General features: G+C 30.1%; 1 protein-coding gene across 1 annotated transcript in view; it reads left to right on the top strand.

Moving 5' to 3' along the window:
- Positions 1-21,699, top strand: part of LOC148311769 (limbic system-associated membrane protein-like) — a 74,608-nt gene that overhangs the window by 18,495 nt on the left and 34,414 nt on the right. Inside the window, exons 2-4 of the mRNA XM_088278443.1 lie at positions 11,859-11,989; positions 15,507-15,673; positions 21,289-21,366. Coding sequence (XP_088134569.1) covers positions 11,859-11,989; positions 15,507-15,673; positions 21,289-21,366 — 376 coding nt within the window. The remainder of the gene's footprint in view (positions 1-11,858; positions 11,990-15,506; positions 15,674-21,288; positions 21,367-21,699) is intronic.

Below are 21,699 nucleotides of genomic sequence, written 5' to 3'. Positions count from 1 at the left end.
AAAAACATTCGAGTTCATGAGTGATAGAGGGTTACAGAATCTCTTGTTCTTAAAATTGTGTTTCGATTAATTTTTAAAATAAAGTATCCTGCAATTCCAAGCAGTAAATAGATTTTTAAAGATTTTGAAATGAAAAATACTTTTCTATATTTATAAATAGTATATAACTCATTTGAGTCTGGTACCAGTTACTAATATACACTCATAGAACACGTCAATATTTTACGGGCGAAAAACTCCTTTCGTATGTATAGGATCAAAATAATTATACATTAATGTGCTCGTAATGTTTGGTATATAAACACGTATCGTAAATCTTACATAACACGAACGTACACTTCGATGAAAAACACATTTCCATTATTAGTATGAACCTGTTATATGTGGGAAACTCCCAAATTATATTTTGAATGTTCTAGAATGGGCAATGAAATATGGAAACAATAATTAAATTAATGCGTTGAATAATTCATGTATTCATAATCCATGAGTGGGTAGGTACTTTTTAATTTAATTCTGTTATTTTTCAGGACCATGCTTTCTATGAATAGTGGCATCAAATTGAAAATATGATTTTATAAATGCGTATATTTTACTTACTTTTATTTACACTTAAACGAACTTATAATCTACGTTAAACGTTTTAAACATATTTTGATTGAATGAATAGTTTCTAATTACCTTTAAAAAATAATGATCGATCAAAAAATTTTACGAAATTTAATTTTAATAGGACATGTTAAGAATATTACTGAGGTAATATTCTTAAAATGTGCTATTAAATTTATTTAATATTTATTTATATGTATATATATATATACAGTATCTACTCAATGAATTAGGGCCACCCATTATTTTTTTGAATACTCTGAAATCTTTTGGATTATTATATTTATTTTACATAAATACTTTAAGTTTTCTATTGACATCTAATATCATGTATATTACCTTCAATAATATGTAAAATATACCTGGATTATTTAAGCCTTTAAAAAATTTAAACCCTTTTTCTGAGAAAGGTCCCTAATTAGCACAGGTAGACAGATAGTTGAAAGTTCAAAAAATAGTCCTATCTCATTTATTAGTGAAGTTTCTTGAGTTCTGGTTGTTGTTTTGTTCAGAGAGGTTATATAGTTATCGTGTCTTGTGAAAAAAACTTAATTTTTAATTTTAGTTCATAAAGTATAACTTTTTTTTGTAAACACAAGTGTTTTTTTAAAAAAAGACAAAATGGGAAAAAGTAAAGACATTTCTGAGGAAAAAAAGTCTAGTGTTATAGTGCTATTGAAATTAGAAATACTATCCAATAGAGAAATTTCAAAAAAAGAAAACGTTTCTCGTCAAACAGTGGACAGAATTTCAAAATCAATAAAAAATCAGTCACCCGTCACCAGCAATCGGTGAAAGAACTGTCGTAGGATTAGAAAAACAACACCGAGGACTGATCGAAAAATCGTTCAAAGTGCCTTAGAAAACCGTAGTGCATCAGCAAAAACATTAAAAATAAAATTGGAAGAAGAGGGTATAAATATATCGGTATCAACACTGAGGCGACGTCTTTACGAAGTAAATCTGAAATGCAGGCGCCCTGTAAAAGTACCAAAATTGACACCACGAATGAAAGCGGATCGATTAAAATGGGCCAGGCTACATCGAAATTACTCGGTAGATGATTGGAAAAAGGTATTTATTTAAATTGAATTTTCAACATATCATTTTAGTAAATAAACTTATATATTTGAATTAAACTTAAATTTTCATTATTTTTCAGGTCATCTTTAGTGATGAGTGCCGGTTAGAAGCCGTGACAGAGAGCCGTTGATTCGTCAGGAGAACACCAATGGAACGTTACAATGAGGCCTGTGTGGTAAAAGTTATCAAACACCCCCCTGCAACAATGATATGGTCATGTATTATTAACAATTTACCTGGGTCGTTGTTTTTCGTGGAAACAACAATGAACTAAAATTCCTATAAGCAGGTCCTCGAACGAATTTTATTGCCCTTCTACCATACACTCGACCCAACAGAAGGTCCATACACCTTCATGCAGGATGGGGCACCTTGCCACCGGGCTAAATCAATAATAAAATTTTTGTCTAACAAAAATCTGCCTTTGCTCCCCTGGCCTGGAAATTCTCCGGACCTTAATCCTATAGAAAACGTATGGAGCATGTTAAAAAATAAGGTATACTCATTTCCAAATCCGACAGTAGACTGTCTAAAAAAAAATATTCAAAAAATTTGTTCAGAAGACGAAGAAATAAAAACATCATAAAACAGTGCATTTTAAGTATGCCAAAAAGAATTGAGGCAGTTATTTCTGCCAAAGGTGGAAATACTAAATACTAACTATATTTATATGAAAATATATGCATAATTTAAGCGTAATAAAGTGTTCATGTGTAAATAAAATTCAATGTTGTTTTATTCAAGGTTTTCTCTGAGTTATTCCTGTTTGAATTGAGAAATTGCGCGAAATTCTGCGTGGCCCTAATTCATTGAGTAGATACTGTATATATATATATATATATATATATATATATATATATATATATATATATATATATATATATATATATATATATATATATATATATTATATATATATATAAACATAAATATATATATATATATATTATATATATATATATATATATATATATATATATATATATATATATATATATATATATATATATATATATGAACCAATTTCGAAACGTTGTGTTCTTGAATCATTGGAACTTCACTAGAGACATCTATTGGTGAGATGAAAAGAAGCTTTTTATTGAGCAGAAACTCTTTTATTAGTATATGACGTCCGAATCCTGGATGATAATTACAAAAATGACAAACGCCAGAAAATATCATTCTCATTTTTAAAAATAATATGAAAATAACTCCTGTAATAGGAACTAATCCAGATTTTGTGAACGAGTATTTGGACGCACTCAAAATGTTGTAAATAAAAAGGTTGATTACTTAAAATTTGCCAGGGACTGTACGTGCTCTATTGAATCTCCCACTGTCACTGTAGTACTAAGTATTTGATCGTAAAACACAAACGGTGAAATGGCTCAAGGGGTTTGAAGACTTAACATTATACTAAGTGCAAACGACCCAGAAAACTCAGCTTTTATATTAATACATTAATAAATTTAACGACCTTGTGAGGTTAAATTAAATACAACAATACTTGTTTTGTATTATTGCTTCAATAAATGTTTAAATTTTATGAAGGTCATCTACAATTTTAATAATACAAACATACTTACGTTTATTAATGTTTTATGTATTGTATCCATTTCATTTAATTTTACTAAGGGTAGGGTTTCAAGTATATTATAGTGGCAAATAAGTTATTTAAATATCTTGTTACTTGAAACATCTATTTTTCAACTTTTGCCGCCTACCTCCTTGTCCGTACCCAATGATGCGGAGGTTACTGTATCGGATCATCTGCGTAATATTTTGGACTACATATGCTCCACATAGGGAAAAGGTATAGACTCAGAAAGTTCGTATGCGTAAAAAACAGATAATCGGTAACGGTACTATATTGTTAATTCGTTTATTTGAGCAAGAACAATTATTGAAACTCTCCTTATCATTCATTGTTTTATTTATGTAATACCACTTTTCGTGAATACCTGTTTCGTAATTCTTTCTTTTAATTTTTTTCTCCCTTTCAAAGTCTAATTTTCATACAAATGTCAAAGTAATAATTTAATTTTAATTTTATTTCAATGACCTGATGATGAAATGATTGTTCCGATCCGGTTGTCACGAATAAGTGTTTATAAAAGTTGATCACATAAAGTGAACAATGAATTATAAGGAGAGTGTTTTATTACCATGCCACAAAGTTATCAATGCTTTTAAATAGAAAAAAATGAATTTGTTTCAACTTTTATCTCCTATCCCCTATCTCCTATCTCTTGTCTGCACTTAATGATGTAAAGGTCACTGTATCGGATCAATTGTGTGTTATTTTGGACTAGATATGCTCCACATAGGAAAAAAGTATTGATAAATAAAATTCGTATGCGTATCAAAAAACATTTATCGGTTAAAAACGATACGATATGCATTGTTGATTCCTTTTTTTTTTCAAAAACATAATATTTTTTTATGAAAAATATCTGGAAATACTTTATCGTCCATAACGCTACGCCATAATTCATCAAAGCATACACGGATATCATAAAATCGATGATCCATGCCCATTGTGGTAAGCTGGTTGGTTGAGTCGGATTTCCTGGCCAGTCGCCAGTCGCCGAGAGCTCTCCACTCTCCAGCCCTCACACTGGCTGTACAAACCAACACCTGTACCTACAGCGCACAAGAAAACTTTATTGTGAGTCGCCCAGATTGTGTGGGTGGTGAGTGTCATCTCACCAGGTGTCCAAAACCAGAGAAATGTGGTATTTGAAAACATTTAATATATAGGTACAATTTTTATTTTTAAACCCTTATCCGCACCCAAATGGTGCATAGGGCACTGCGTCATATACCGCAGTGTTCTCTTAATCATTTACACATGAAGGAAAGGTGATCAGCCCTCCGCTTCAGGTACCAGTCCAGGGTAATATTGAATAAATATTAATGTGAAACTTATTTTTATTTGAACCCCCCTGAGAATCGAACCCGGGACCTCCAGAACGGTAGCCGAGCGTGCAGGCCATTACACTACGGAGGCAGACAGACAGATATGTACAAATTAACAAAGTATAAATCTATTTTGTATATTATAAGCATTGTTAACTTTGTGGTATGGTAATATAACACTCTCCGTGTGAATAATAACAAACTAATATTACGGTTTGACAATGCCGAATGCATATTTAATAATTAAAATAAGACTTTGTTATAAAATCGGTATTAATATTTTATTAAAACTTAATTATAATGTCTACCGGTTTCGAACCTAAAAAAAGCGGAAGCGGTTTGTTTTTCAAGTCTGGTATTAGTATTAAAAAGTCTTAAAAAAAGGAAAAAGGGGAAACAAAAATATGAAATGAAGGCATGAAAGAAATGAGTGGGTGAAAAAGAGTTTATATATTCAGAATTGTAAAATATAAAAGTTGATTTTTTCATATATTTCTTCTTGCGTGTTCTGTTCTGATTGTCAAGTTATAAATCATTAATTTTAACTTAACAATAAGGTTATGAAATTAAAATAAACAAAAATGTATACAAAAAAAACCTTTACCAAAAAACCACATCAGATGGTTTGGTGGTTTCCGATAAAAAAATAAATTCCTTGAAAATGTAAAAAAAATAGTTTAACTAAAAAAAATTTTTAAAAAATGAATTAAAATTAAACAGGAATTGCATCATATGATCAAAAGTCAATGTTGTGAAATTTAAAAAATTAAGTTTTTATTTTACTTATTTTTATTTTGCATGTTAAAAATAGATTGAAGAAAATAATAAAAATAGTGTAAAAAACAACTCCACTGTCGAGATACATAAGGTAAGCAACCTTGCATATTTGGTGGGTCTTTGGAAAAAAAATACGGTTTTAACTTATCTCTTTCTAGACCTTCCATCTCGATGTTATGTCGCCTTAGATCTGGTCACTGCTCACTCACTGCCTATGTATCTCTCCAAGATAAAAAAAACAAGATATAGGGATGCGAACCATACTTCATGCCAGTGTCCTCTCAAAACAGAAAAGGAGAATTTCTCAAACAGCTTAATACAAGCAGGAATTCATCTCTCTATCCAAGTGCCCACCATTTTTTCTGATCTTGATTCTAGAATTGCGGTCATAGTGTATAAAATGATAAAACTAAACGCATTGAAACTATAATATATTTCTTTTTAATTTTTATTGTAATTTTGTATGTAAATAAGAATTTGACTTGACACTGGCAGAATCTATGGTGGGATGTGGAAAGCTTTTGTTAAGCAGAGACTCTTTCGATTTTGTATGTGAGGTCCGAATCCTGGATTATATTCACATACTTGAGAAACGTTTAAAACATAATTTTCAATTTTTTTAGCTTATAATTTGACCAGTTAATTTATTTACAATATTTTGAGTGCCTCCAAATACTTTTTCTTCAAATCTGGATAACCTCCGTCTAGTAGTAATTTTTTAATTTAAAAAATAACTCCTATTTGAAGAAAATCGAGATTTGTTAACAAGTATTTGGACACACTCGAAACGTTGTAAATTATATTTCATCATTTTAAACAAATAAAAGAAAATTAATGACAGTAGTTCGCCTTGTTGTGGCATTTTCAAACGAACGTGAGGATCAAATGGACTGAGGGTCCTAATCTATACAATTAAAGGTACTTAGGTAATCTGGATTATCCATTATTGACAACCACAATACTCAAATTCTTGGAAGTTCTGTATATATGAACCAATTTAGAAACCTTGTTCTTGAATCACTAGAACTTCACTAGAGACATCTATTGGTGAGATGTAAAGAAGCTTTTTTAAGCAGAAACTCTTATATTAGTATGTGAGATCCGAATCCTGGATTATAATCACACACATGAGAAACGCCAGAAAATACCATTTTTATTATTAAGCTTATAATTTGACCAGATAATTTATTTACAAAATTTTGAGTGTGTCCAAATACTTGTTCACAAAATCTGGATTATCTCCAACTACAGGAGTTATTTTCATATTATTTTTTTGACATCTCATCAAAGATGAAGAAGAATATGGAAGTCTGGGCATTTACGGGGCTGACGACCATATTCTTCTTCATCTTTGATGAGATGTCAAAAAAATAATATGAAAATAACTCCTGTAATTGGAGATAATCCAGATTTTGTGAACAAGTATTTGGACACACTCAAAATGATGTAAATAAATTATCTACTAAGGTAATACTTATAACATGTGCAGTAATAATTTATGGTAGAAAACAATAGTTGACGGTATGGCCAAGTGTTGGATAATAATAATAAGCTGCTTAGAGTGAAGATTCACTAAGGTGCATATCTTGTGAAAGATGAATACGATTATGTTCATATGTGTCTACTCGTACACTACGATATACACGTTGCAAATATACAAACACAACACCGACATGATGTGATGCGGTGTGTACTACATTAAGTTGGTGTTATATTATTAATGTAAGCCACAGACACGATGTTAGGTTTATAGTGTAGCAGTAAAGTAAGGAGAGACGTTGAATTAATTTTGGATACAACAACACGGTTGTTGACTCAAAATAGAATCACATTTCGCAATATCACAATATGAGTTTCGTGATTAATGTATTTATATATATGTATGTATGATACACGACGACGTGCCGATGCTTTCTGCGAGACATATTATGTTGATATACATTATTGGCAAATTAATATACTCGGTACAATACAATATACATATATCGTCATAATGAAAATTGAGTCAAATATGTTATACGTGTACGTAGAAAGGAATTTTCAATACGTGATCAGAAGTTGCTTCATTAAGTTTTCTGGTCATTTTCACCCATGTAGGTAACATCAAATATAAATTTCTCTTACAGGTGATATTTCATTTCCCATGTGTTAGTTAGTCTCATAGATCATATAGAAAAAATGTAAAAAAATCACATTTATAATTTTAAAACGTAATATCTTGTGATGTCCGCCTCCATAGTGTTATGGTTAGCGCATTTTGCTATCATGCTGGAGGTCCCGGGTTCAATTCCCAGGAAGGGTGAAAATAAATATTAGCGATATTAGACTCTAATATTTATTTTGTATTACACTAAGCTGGTCCCTGGAGCGCAGGAATGATCGCTTTGCCTTCATGTAAGTAATGATCAAGATAACACTGCGTTAATACGATGCAGTACCTTATGGACCATTGGGTGTGGAAAAGGGTTAGATTTATATCTTTTTCTGTAACTGAACAATATTTTCATCTCTGTTTTTTGCAATGCTCGCATAAATATTTATAGTTGTAAGAAATGTTGTAACATTGATGTTTAGAACTGAAGAAGCTTTTAAGCTTGTATGGCCCAAATTTATTTGACATGTTTTTTTCATCGCATCCAATATTCGGTTTTACTAATATTTTCAGATATTTCTACCGACGGATTACGTAGCTAACTAATTTAAACCATTACATCTAAATGTGATACGTTTGTTTTATAATTATTATTTTTCTGACCATTTTAAAACAGTCAATTTAATAAAAGGTTTTCCATCCTAAATTGAAGAAACATACCGCCAACTGTCAGCATGTGGGATTTTCAATTTTTCACGCGGAGCTTACATTTTCGTTTCGGATTTAGGGGTGTACAACGAAAAATGTGTATAACGTTACAGAGTATGTCTGTGACAGTGACGCGGACATTTGCAGAACTTTTAGGAATATCGGTCGAACGAAAATATTTTTTGATTTTATTTTTATTATTCCTGGTTGACTTTACAAAAGAAACTTTTCCATTCGGCTATAAATATGTTTGTATTTATAATCCGCTTTGAAAACATAAATGAGTTTTTTTAGTGAAAAACTGAATTCTCAATATTTTTTATGCACAACATTTTGAGTGTGTCCAAATTCAAGAACAATGTTTCAAAATTGGTTCATATATATAGAACTTCCAAGAATTTGAGTAGCGTGGTTGTCAATAATGGGTAGAATTGGTGAATGTTACACATGTGTAAAGTGATCACTTAAACCAGCCTTTGATGGTCGTCAGCCCCGTAAATGCCCAGACTTCCATATTCTTCTTCATCTTTGATGAGATGTCAATTTTTTTTATTTTGTATAAATAAATACGTATTTTTTTTTTGCAAATGCTGTTTCGATAATTTTGCATTTTTTATCTTTGCCCAAATACAATCTAACGTATTACACCCTAGATACTGTTGGGGGAAGAAAGGTTTATGAGAATTTTTACTTTAATTTAAAAGGTATTTTACCTTTACTTTACAAGGTAAAAGTATGTATGTGAATACATAATAAAATATAAGCACCCATATATGAGTAGTTTTGTATACAAACCTATAAAGATTTCACCTGATTTAGGTGCGTATTTTAAAACCACTCGAAATGTATTGAATTTGGGACAAAAACTCCAAAAGAATAAGGGATGAATGAAATCTTTTCAGAAAAGTGTCAGAAAAATTGGATGTGAAATGTGCGGTAACATATTCAGATATTGATGGATTTTCGATAACGTGCGTGATAGATTGATGTCATATTTAAATTGTATTTTTTTCTCACGATAAATTTTGATCATTTTTATATCTTCCTTTGAGATTCGACCTTCAAAGCCTGTCAATATTTACGCATGAATTTTTTTCAATCAAAACACATTGTCTTACTTTTTTACATATTAAAATTGTATTTCTACTACTGACCTCTACCAAGTTAGCTAAATATCTTTGCAATTTAATATATTCATATATAATAACCACTTCTCTTTTAACTCACTGATTAATTATTTATATTTTTGTTTTCAACATTTCAGGTATGTCCAAACATTCAAAATGTTGTAAATGAAAATAATATTTTTTTTAATAATCCATTACCGCACCCCAATGGTGCATAGGGCACTGCTTCATATAAACGCAGTGTTATCTCGATCGATTACACATGAAGGAAAAGTCATCAGCTCTCCACTTCAGGTACCAGTCCAGTGTAATATTGAATAAATATTAGAGTGAAAAAATCACTTATATTTATTAAACCTCCCTGGGAATCGAACCCGGGACTTCCAGAACGGTAGTAGAGCATGCTGACCATTACACTACGGAGGCGGACAAAATAACTGGTCAAATTATAAGCTTCATTAAAAAAATGTTTCCAGGCGTTGCCAGTATGTGAATTAATCTGGGGTTCAGATATTGCATTCATACAAATAAAAGGGTCTCTGTTTAGTAAAAGCTTTCCTCAATCCAACATAGATGGCTGTTGTGAACTAATATATACTGTACCATGAGATTGATCAATATATTTAGGAGTTTGAGTAGTGTGGTTGTAATCATGGGTAAAATAGTAAATGTTACACGGAGGTATTGTGATTAATTAACCACCCATTGACCGGCCACGGGGCCTGTAAATACCCACAATTTTATAATCTTCTTCATCTATGTTGAGATACCAAAATATAAATATCTTAACACTTCACTATCTATCCACTACACTATGGACGAGGACACCATATATTAACTGGTTCAATATCAATTTTTTGTGTTAAAATATTTTAACGGATTTATGACTTATATGTTTGCACTCATTGTGTACTTTAAATTTCAAAAACAAGTCATTAGGTTTTAGTCAAATTAATAAAGTGTTTAATAGTTATAATGTCTCATTTTTACGTTTTAATATAATAATAATAAATAAAACCCTTATCCGCACCCCAATGGTGCATAGGGCACTGCGTCATATAAACGCAGTGTTATCTTGATCGTTTACACATGAAGAAAAGGTGATCAGCCCTCCGCTTCAGGTACCAGTCCAGGGTAATATTGAATAAATATGACAGTGAAAAAATCACTTATATTTATTTTACCCCCCTTGGAAATCGAACCCGGGACCTCCAGAACGGTAGCCGAGCGTGCTGACCATTACACTACGGAGGCGGACATGTATATATGTATAATGTATAATTTTAAAACTTATCAAAGCAAGATAATTTTATTACTTATCAAAACAAGATGAATATCTCAACACTTGAAAACAACATTAAAGAAACCATTCACATATTTTTTCTTACCATTGTGAGCTTTTTGGTTGCTCGTAATAAAATTCTACGACGAAGTATATTAATTTCAAAAGTTGTCGTTTTATAACCTGTTCAGGTAATAGTAACGAGGAGAAATCAATTAAGAAATATTTATGAGGAAAGTTGTACAGGAGCCGACGCCATTTTACTTATTCGTAACGGGTGTGGTATTTTGGGGAATTTCCGTGGAAACAATATTTAATAAAATAAAATTTACATAAAATAAAATTTAAACAGGATAGTCCCGATTTATTTTCAATACCTCTAGTTAATTTCCTGAATATTTCTAACAAAGAAAATGAAATATTTATGCTTATTGATTTTTTGGTATCTTACCATATTACATTATGTGTTATATAAATAAAAATCTAAATGATCGTTTGCTCAACACCACAAATTCACCGACTGCTTTAAAATTTGGACACAACGTTGCATTTGAATTAGCGCATGTTTTTGAAATTATTCTAACATCGGGACAGGTTAAAACATGCTTTATTGTTTTTAATTTTTATTTCTTTGCAATGGCAGCGCCATCTGTCAAACTTCACAGCAAAACACTTTAAACTGATCATCGCTCATGGTAGAGAGCGTGCTTCTTTATAGTTACGGAAAATATTGTATACCCACAAGCATTGTGATATAAATTTATTACTCTCTTTTCTTTCTTTCCCATTCAACCAAACTGAGGGACAGAAACGCGTAGTCGAAGACAGATAATTAAGGATGAAAGTAAAAATTACAAATCCTCGGTTTTTCTGTTGTTTGCATTTTTTTTTGAGGAGAAATATTTGAGTTTTTATTATTTACACAAATATTTAAATTTCACACTATTTCTGTGAGCCTAGGCGGCTTATTATTAGAAATAGATATCAAATTGTAGGAGAGTGGGTTAGAACCGAGAAACTCTGATTTAGGAGTCCGTGACACTAATCACGGGACCACAACCCGACACAGAGTATGTTTGTGACAGTGATTTAGTGATTTCAGTTGATATACACATTTTTGGATAAAGTGAAAAAAGTGCTGATATTTTCACTTCATATTTATCTTTTTTTTACCTGAATTTGTAAAGAAAAAATATTGATAGATGTTTTGAGATGTCATTAGGTAAAATGATGGTATTAATATTACTCTTTTATTTTTCAGGCGTCTTTGGAGGGAGGGCACCATGGCAAAACTGTCGTTTAAGGGCGGAATATGTTGTATTGTAGCATCTGCCCTTTTGTTGTTGTGGCTCCCTCCCGCACAACTTGCTCCACCTACTCCGCCAGTACTCGGTGAGTCAAAATGTTCAATATTTTTAAATTTATTTTTAAAAATTGTACTTTTCCGTTTGAATGGATAATTATTACAGACTAAATACATGATTTGCATATATATATTTTGTTATTTTTAGAGTTCGTGACATTACTTCAAAGAGATATTGTTGCTACTATTGCGATATCGTTTAAGTCGTAACATATTTCTTCTTACCCTAATCGGGACCCAATGTTGCATAGAAAATTGTATCAAAGGGTTGCAATGTTAACTTCATAATTTATTTTATGAAAATAAGGTGATCAGTACAATATTGAGTAATATTAAATAAATATGAGAGTAAAAAACACTTTTTCTTATTTTTATTTTAACCCCCTTGTGAATCGAACCCAAGACATTCAGCTTGGTAGCCAAACGAGATAACTTCTACACTATGAAGGTAGGCAACTATATAAGGTAATTTAATTAGGTTGTATATTTATTTTTAAATATGGAAATTGAAAAAAAATGGTAAAGTCTATTTTAAGAGTATTAATATGGATGTAATTTAGAAAACACTAAGGTCAAAAACAAGTATTTTGTTACACAACATACTCTTCAGTTTTGTAACTTAAAAAAAAAAATTACGTCATTAAAATGACCTCTACGTTTTTTCTCAACATCGTTGAAGTCGTAATTAAAAACTCGCTTTAACTCGTAGCAGCATCTTCTAGTTTATCGCTTTTATTTTATAAGTAATGTGGGTTCGTAAAACTGGTAAGGTTTGAGGAAATTCTTTTAAGGAAAACCGGAGCCTTGAAATATCTCCATAAGGAATAATCAGGGCTGGTTTCATATCATGACCTTGCCGGCCAACTAAAATCACCATGTCTGGATACAAGTTGCCAAGGAAAAATATTTCTTATAACAGTTATGCCAATTAAATTCGGTTCGTTTTTCAATCGTACTGGAACCAGAATGCATTATTTTTAAAAGATATATTTATTAAACTGTATTATATGTATGTATGTGTTAGAGAAAAATACATTTCTGACCTTGGCCGTTTCATAAGCTTGTCCATAACCACACTCTTAAAAAATACAACACAAATCGCGCCACCCTGTATTAAAACGACATTAAATATTAGTTTAAGACTCTTATCTACACCCGATAGTGTGAAAGCATGTTAGATCCACGCAGTGTTAACTAAAGACAAGGTGATCACGTGATTCGTTTTGCGACCCAGATTTTTAGATTTATAAGTGGAATGTCTTGCATGAGATACATAAATTAATAATACATAAATAAAAATAAAACTGTTGTAAGATTCCCACTTTTTCAGATTTTCAAATGTAAAAACTAGTTTCGGGGACTGCATATACTATCATCAATAAGGGCAAATACAAACCTATAATTTATGAGAATGTTTGTTGTTCTCAAAACTAGTCACGTTTGTATCGTGAAATTAAAAAATGTGCTTTTATACAAGTGTTACATTTAAAAACCTCAAAGTTAAGTACAAATCAATAAACTATATACATTTGAAGCGATTTAGCCACTTTTAGCGACTTTTTTTAAGCGGACAAAAAAACAACTTTTCTGAAATAAGAATAATAAAATATATTATTTTATCTGAAAACGAATTTCCTTTTCGATAGTTAAGTGGATTTCAATATTAATCTTGAGTATAGAAAATATTAAATCGTAATACCATTATTTCCTTCAAACTATTTTCAAAGTTCTTGAACTCTAAGAAAAAGCCAGAATGTTCGTATAACCGATTATAAAACAGTTGGGAAGTTAAATGACATTTCAGACGAATCTTGCCGTATCGAAAAACCATTAAAGTTTACGTCAGGCCTGGCAGACAACTTATGATCCTAGTTTGAAAAACTTATATTATTACGTATAATATTTACAAAGATACGTAGCATACAAACAAATATAAAGGGTGTTTTTTTAGAGGCATACAAATTCAAATTTCCCACCATAAATTGATGGTGGCACGCACCGTGTGGCATGTTGCACCATCTTATTGAAACCATAGGTCTGTCACATCAATGCCATTCAGATGAGGAACGAAAAAGTCAGTAATCATGGTTCTGTAGCGCTCTCTATAGACCGAAATAATCCGGCCGGCAGCAGCATCGTCTTTTAAAAAAATATAGGCCAATGAATCCACCTGCTCATAAAGTACACCAAACAGTGACTTTTAATGAATGTTAGGGCGTATCGACAAAAGCTTCTGGGTTTTTTCCACTCCAAATTTGGCAATTCTGCTTAGTGATATAGCTATTTAACAAAAAAATGTGCCTCATTGGTGAACAAAATTTTGAATTAAAAAAGAGTATCTAGCTAAATATTTATATTATCCACTGACACTTCGTGATGCAATTGCATTTTTAATATGTTATTAGATTAAAACCAATATTTTTAGCTTTTCCACTTTATTTTTATTTGACCAGCGACCGGGTTTCGTCGTTACCGACATCATCAGACCAGTCTGATGATGTCGGTAACGACGAATCCGGTGGTCGCTGGTTAAATAAAAATAAAGTGGAAAAGCTAAAAATATTGGTTTAAATCTAATAACATATTAAGCTGAATATTGTTTTCGGCCATTCGCCGTATCTACGACGCGCATAATGGTCATTCAGTCTATTCATGGTAAAATGATAAAACGTACTGACGTAAACACCCTATATTTACAATGATACGTAGCATACAAACAAATATGTATATATGTACATCTGATATCAAACGGTTTTTTGACCCTTTATAAAACTTTTCTAATACCGAAATTTAAACATTCTTATGCGAAAACATTTGTATTACAAAAAATGGAAACCGGAATTATATATACACAAATATTGTTTGTTTTTATGAGGTTGGATTTAATATTTCAACTATCTCTTATATTTAAAACAGTGACTTTACAGAATGCCATTATTAAATAACTTTAAGCTGTTATATAACACGAAAGAGCTTTTAATAATAATCTGACATTAAATTTATGCGCATTTGGAATTCTGACCTTATATTTTGTTGAAATAATATTTTCTTCATATTATATTTTTAACTCAATTAACATTTTCTAGAAACACATGCCAATGAATGTTTGACTGAAATAATATTTTTATTTGCTGATTTAATGTAAAATGAATTTGGTAATTAATAAGTAACTTAAAAAAACACTTGTTTAATACCACTTATTGAGTTTTATTTCATTGCACGCGATTAGTTTCGAAATCAAAATTGTTTTCATCGAAGGTGAAAAGCAAAAAAAAAATGTTTTACTATTCACATGTTGATGAAAACAACCATAGTTTTTTAAATAAGTCGTTTGTCATGAAATAAAACGCAATAAGTGGTATTATACAAGTGTTTAATTTTTTTAAATAATCCACAAAAATAATGCCGAATCAATAAATAATACAATTCGGTTCTCAAAATGTCCAATTTGGAGTGAAATCCTGTATTGGTGGTTTGTGTGGTGTTTTTTTGGGATATGAATAGTTACTTGTGATGTTAATTCATTTAATTTTCTGTTAATTTCAGATGAATCTGGTCACGATGGCGACTGGCAACAGATATGGTTCAACGGATTTGAGGACTTCCAGCGCTTAGAGCCAGCCTTGGAAAATAACACTGTCACAAACGTAACAGCACAACTTGGCTCTACTGCCTTCCTACATTGTCCAGTTAGACATAAAACTGATAGAGGGGTAAGATATCTAATTTCATATTTTCTTGGATTGAATTTGAATTTTTTATCAAAACCCTACGTACTCCGAAAAAAGCACCTTATTTTTACTAATGTTGAATTCAATAGCTACAGTTAAAAATTTCAACTCGTATAACATGTGAAATGTATATATATCGCTCACTCCTTTCAAGAACGTCATAAAGAAAAAAAAACTGATATTTCAGGAGTACGTTTTTAAAGTTTAAAAATATAATACAATTTAAAAAAAATATATATCAAGCCACTTTTGAACTTTTTACTGTGCAACAGATATTTTTAGGTAAAACCTAAAGGTTTTTTCTCCATTTGAAAAATATTTATTGTATTTAAAAAAAATTAAACAATACCTTTTCTTCAAAATGCAAAAACAACACTTTCTGCCCTGTAGCGGGTAAGTATTAAGTTAAAAATATGCCTCTTTTGCTGGGATATAGTACATTTTCTGGGCATTCCGAAAACATGCACAACTGAAAATTGACGATTTTTGATTTATGACATTGTTGAAAGGAGTGAGCGATATGTTAAATACTTATATGAATGAGCCTACTAAAACTATTTAAAAATCATATTTTAAAGGTAAATCACATAAACTAAAATATATTTTTTTTAATTCTTTATAATGGATCCTTTGAACATGATTACTGTTTGTTTTTTTGTTTTTATCGCCAGTTTCTTTTTATAATATTTGAATTTAAAAGCAAAAATTAATATATTGTAGATATTTTGAAAGACATAAATAGCAATATGGAAGTCTGGGTATTTACACAGCTATCATTGGCTGGTTTCAGTGATTGTTTTTCACTTTATTTTCTTATATAAAAAAATTTACTTGTTTCTGTATGTAGAAAATATTTTTTCGGGGATTAAACTCAGTTTTTTGAATATTGAAAGCATCAACTTTGTGGATCATACTGATATATTATTTCGAGAAATAAAAAATACTTTGTGCTCTGATCCACTCACATTTTTACGAACCAACTAGTTTCAGCAACAACCTGTTGCCCTCTTCAGGGTTTATTTATATTTAATAAATAAACCCTGAAGAGGGCAACAGGTTGTTGCCGAAACTAGTTGGTTAATAAAAATGTGAGTGGATCAGAACACAAAGTATTTTTTATTTCTCGAAATTATATATTTAACTCAATATTTGTGGACGTGTGTATATATATTGTGGACAAATTTTCGAAAAATTTTAAGGTTGTGTAAATGTATAAAAAATTGGTCTAAATGAGCAAAATGATCAATTCGTCCATTTGATGCTCTGCTTTCGGAAAACGAATTTGGGAATCGAATTTGGAAAAGCGATAATTGTATTACGCCAGTTCCTACACTTCCTTAGTTTTCCGAGGTTATTTTAAAAATAACTTTGTTCTTTTCTTATCACATATCATTGATAGAAAAAAAAAAACATCACAACATAAATGGAACATCCAAAAATAAGCAAAAAACAGTGTATATGAATGAAAAAGGTTTATTTTACCAAAATATGTTTTTGTTTATCTTCAACTTTACGTAGAAAGGTAAACGTACGGTTAACAAAACCCTCCAAATTAAAGATAATATCTCGTATTGTATCCTTTTGAATATTACAGTTTCCGTATCCAAAGTGAAAATAAATCTTAAATCGTTTGAAAACAAATAAAAAGTACTATATTATTGATTTAATAAATTTAATCGAGATTACATATGGTCAATAAAAATCATTTACTACTGAAGTATGATTTTTGTTCTATCTGTTCTTCCAGTTGCTAGTTTCAAAGTTGTTTTAAATTGAACTCGTATATATCAATGTTTATTTCCATGTTTAAAAATCATTATTTTATTTTAGTTTTTCCGTTCTTCCCTCGATCATTTGTTTAACATGTCCAAATCATTTCGACACACCATTCTAAGTTTTATCGATAATGCATTCTGCCTGTTTTCATCATTTTATTATAAGCTCCATGCTTCACTTCTATAAATAAGGGTTGGTACCAGGACTTTATTGTTTACTGCTACTTTAGCAATCGCTCTTAGGCTAAGTGGTGAAAAAAACTAAATTTATATTAACACTCGTATTTGTTTTCAATATCAATCTACTTTTTTTCAGAATAAATACCTATTCGAGTACAATATTGTAGTTGTTGAAAATCAAACATATTAAATAATTATTGAGTTGAATTAAATTAGAATATAACATGGATCTAGACTGGGAAGTCGATAAATTAAATATTCCCGTTGAAAGGCGATAGCCTCCATTCAGTATTTAGCTGAAGCCAATGATGATCGACATTAGTTAGTTTGAGATCAACCAGATACAGGTTGAAACAATAGAAAGGGTGAAAAACTACGATGAAAAATTCAATTGAAAACTACCGTATTAGATTTTACGAGAAAATTCAATGAAAAACAACTACCATGAATAAAAAGTATAAATTATATTTACATCATTTAAAACGAAAAAATAAAATATACATATTTTTTAACAATTTTGGTTAATTTTCTAAAAAGTTATTTCACTTTACGAAAAATAATAATTCAAGTTTTCGGAAAAAAAATATCTAATTTTGCTTAAATTCAAATAAAAGAAAATGGAATTACGTTTTTTTTTCCTTTTATAATTTGTGTTGTATTAACCCTTGTTTTATTATGATAAAAATGAACATACGGAATTTAAAACCTTAAACACTAGGTAAAAAAAAACAAGCAAGCATTTGACTTACTCTTAATAAATATGTGGATAAAGGAATCACCTATTTCTACTTTTATTTTGATTAAAAGTGATATTTTTTTACAGTTCTCATAACAGTAAATCTTTTCTCACGTAAATATGTATGTTTCACAAAATATAAAAATCAAACAAACATATATTTTTTGCTCTTCGTTTTTTAAGTAACAGTTAACATATAATTTTTTTTAAAGTAAAATAACAACGAATATTATTCTTCAGATTTTTTATCGTTTGTTCAAGAATAAACAATATGATGAAAATGAAAAAGGTAAACATTTTGTAAGTAAACAAATTGCTTTCATACACGTGCGAATATCTCGTATACTCGTACTCGTGTTGAGGGTATTTTTTTTATTTTTTTATAAATTAAAACATTGATGTTTCGCGCTAGGAAAAATGTGCTTGGTGTTTTTTTATGCGAAAAAAATATTAAAACTTATTTTGTCTGCACTTGAGACAAAGCATCTATGAATTTCATGCGAATGAAGACGAAAGTCTAAGTATCCCAGGGTTTTTGACCTGGCATTTGGCTGAGTTGAATGATATACACTCGTGTCACGGTTATAGTTCTGCCCATTAAGGAAAATCCGTACTACATTAATTAATGAAAGATGTACCATATATCGCTCACTCCTCTCAACAACGTCATTTATCAAAAATCGACAAATTTCAGTTGTTCATGTTTTCGGAATGCCCAGAAAAAGCACTATATCCCAGCAAAAGTGGCATATTTTTAACTTAATATTTACCCGCTACAGGACAGAAAGTGTTGTTTTTGCATTTTGAAGAAAAGGTATCGTTTAATATTTTTTTTAAAAATATACTAAATATTTAATTTTTGAACTGTATCGCTTATTACAGTTGAACATCTTCTAACCCTTATTCGCACCCAATGGTGTATAGGGCACTGCATTATAATAAACTAGGTGTTATCTTGATCGTTAAAACCTGAAGGAAATAAGCCCTCTGTTTCAGGTATAAGTCCAAAGTAATAGTGAATAAATATTATAATGAAAAAATCACTTATAGTTATTTGACCCCTCCCCTAGGTATTGAAACTGAGACCTTCACTACGGTGGTCGAGCGTGCTGACCATTACAATACTGAGAAAGATAGATAACAATAATTGAATACATATGAGTTTATCTAGAATTAGTTTTTTTATGGGAGTCATACGCCAGCCAGATTATAAACTTTGGAAGCTCAGATTTCCATTCTCTTTCATTTAAAAAAGATACAGATATTTAAAAAATATATTCGATTGATATTTGAAAGGAAAGAGGAAAAAAATGCTTAAATAATAAATTAGGTAATATTGGTTTTAATATTTTCAAAATTATAATATAATTTACTGCTAGAAATGTTAATTTATTTAAACAAAGATCCATTACCCACGGAATTTCAATGAATTGGTTTGTGAAATTAATTTCTAAACACTTTGTAATTGCGTCAAATAATGTATAGATTAACTTAAACTGGTTATGTCAATAGAAAATATTGGAATATCGAGAATAATTTATTAAAACAACATTTACAGAATTCTAAAGCCAAGCTTTATAATAACAATCTCTATTCGCCTAATGCCTAATGTATTTATTAAGGGTCCTCAGCAGAGTAAAATACTTTGGTAACTATAATACAATTATAAACTAAACTTAGTTTAAGTAGGGATACTTGTCGGAATGATACGCTTGAGTTCTGCGCGATCATTGTAATTACTTTAAATTGATGAATAATGTATTAGAATAATCAAATATTATTAATGCTAAGTGAGTGGAAAGTATGGTTCATTTGTTGTTACAGTTTTATAAATCTCATTTGAAAAGGCTGAATTAATTGTATGAAATAAATCATTTATTTGAATAATCCAATGAATTCTAAATGTGAAGATAATTTTTTTAATAAAAAAATTCACACATATTGTATTTAGATATTTAATTGATTGTTTTAGCGTTTACTTTGTGGTAAGACATGTTTAAATGATTAAGAAAATATTTGTTTTTATACCATTTGAGAAAAAAGAAATTTATATATTGTTTAAAAATTCTTCACCTTTGCTTTCCATTTTTCCTTTATTTTCAAACTCCGCCCACTTGAATAACCCCTCCCCCTAACTTACTCGTCTTCTTATTTAAAGAATAGTTTTTATTTTATATTTTAGTTTTATAATAGTATAAATAGTATAATTGAATAAAAAGAGCAGAGGAAGACCGAGAAAAACAAAGCACGATCAGGTATGCCAAATACTTGAAAGTGGTCAGGTTAGGAGTCGTAACAATCGGCGGGTATGTATGAGGAGATGCATGAACGTGGAAGAGGCGAAGAATGTTTGCAAAGACAGAGTGGTGTGGGGTTCTATTCTCTCTGCCTACCCCTGCTGGGAAGCGGCGTGATGGTTAGTTAGTTAGTTTTTAACAGTATAAAAACAAATGTTTCTTTAATCATTTTGTATTAAGATAGCAAATAATTCATTTTATCCTAAAATATTTGCTTTTTTCACAATAAATCATCATCTTTTACTTGTTCGTGTTTTTTTAAATATACGTTTGTGCTGTATTATTTACTTTGGCATTCGTTTTGGCATTTAAATTTAAAAATAAGAAGATAAAAATTGTGTTAGACCAATTTCAATAAAAAATGTTACTAGCTATTGACGGTTTTTAGAGACGGTTTATTGCGTTTTACAACAGAAAATATGTATTTATATTAAACTGCATAAATTTATAAAAGTATATGTTTTTGATATTACATTACATTAGTATTTTACTCTTAAAACAGTCAATACCTTTTTTGACGCCCTGTACAAGTGTTTTTTACTCATTAAGATTTTTGGTGGTGAATTTTTCATGTTTAAAGATTTTTAATAAATATATTTTTTTAAATAGATATCCTGGGTGCGCAAGAGAGACTTTCACATTCTTTCATCGGGACTTTTCACATATACAAACGATGAGAGATTTCAGGTAAGAAAAACACATTTTATTTTAAAGTTTTAAATATATACATTTCTACATGTATGTACCAACTTTAAATATATTTTTTTATATTTTACGATTTAATTTATTACTTTAAACAATCTTAAATATACCATTTTACCCATGATTTAATACTATTTGAATCAAATTCTGAAAATTGCTAAGGTTTCAAACGAGAGAATCGCCCTAAATTTCCTAAAACTTACTTGATTTATTTAGAGGTTCCAAATATTTGAATAGTGTGCTTGTCAATCATGGGTAGAATGGTGAATGTAACACGTCTGTAAACTGATCACTTAACCATGACAGGTCAAAAGCCCT

The sequence above is a fragment of the Brachycentrus maculatus genome, unplaced genomic scaffold (genome assembly GCF_059751285.1).
Source record: "Brachycentrus maculatus isolate JH-2025_06_01 unplaced genomic scaffold, ASM5975128v1 h1tg000057l, whole genome shotgun sequence".
NCBI lineage: Eukaryota > Metazoa > Arthropoda > Insecta > Trichoptera > Brachycentridae > Brachycentrus > Brachycentrus maculatus.
The sequence above is the reverse complement of the archived record's forward strand: the minus strand, read 5'-3'. Positions and strand labels throughout refer to the sequence as shown.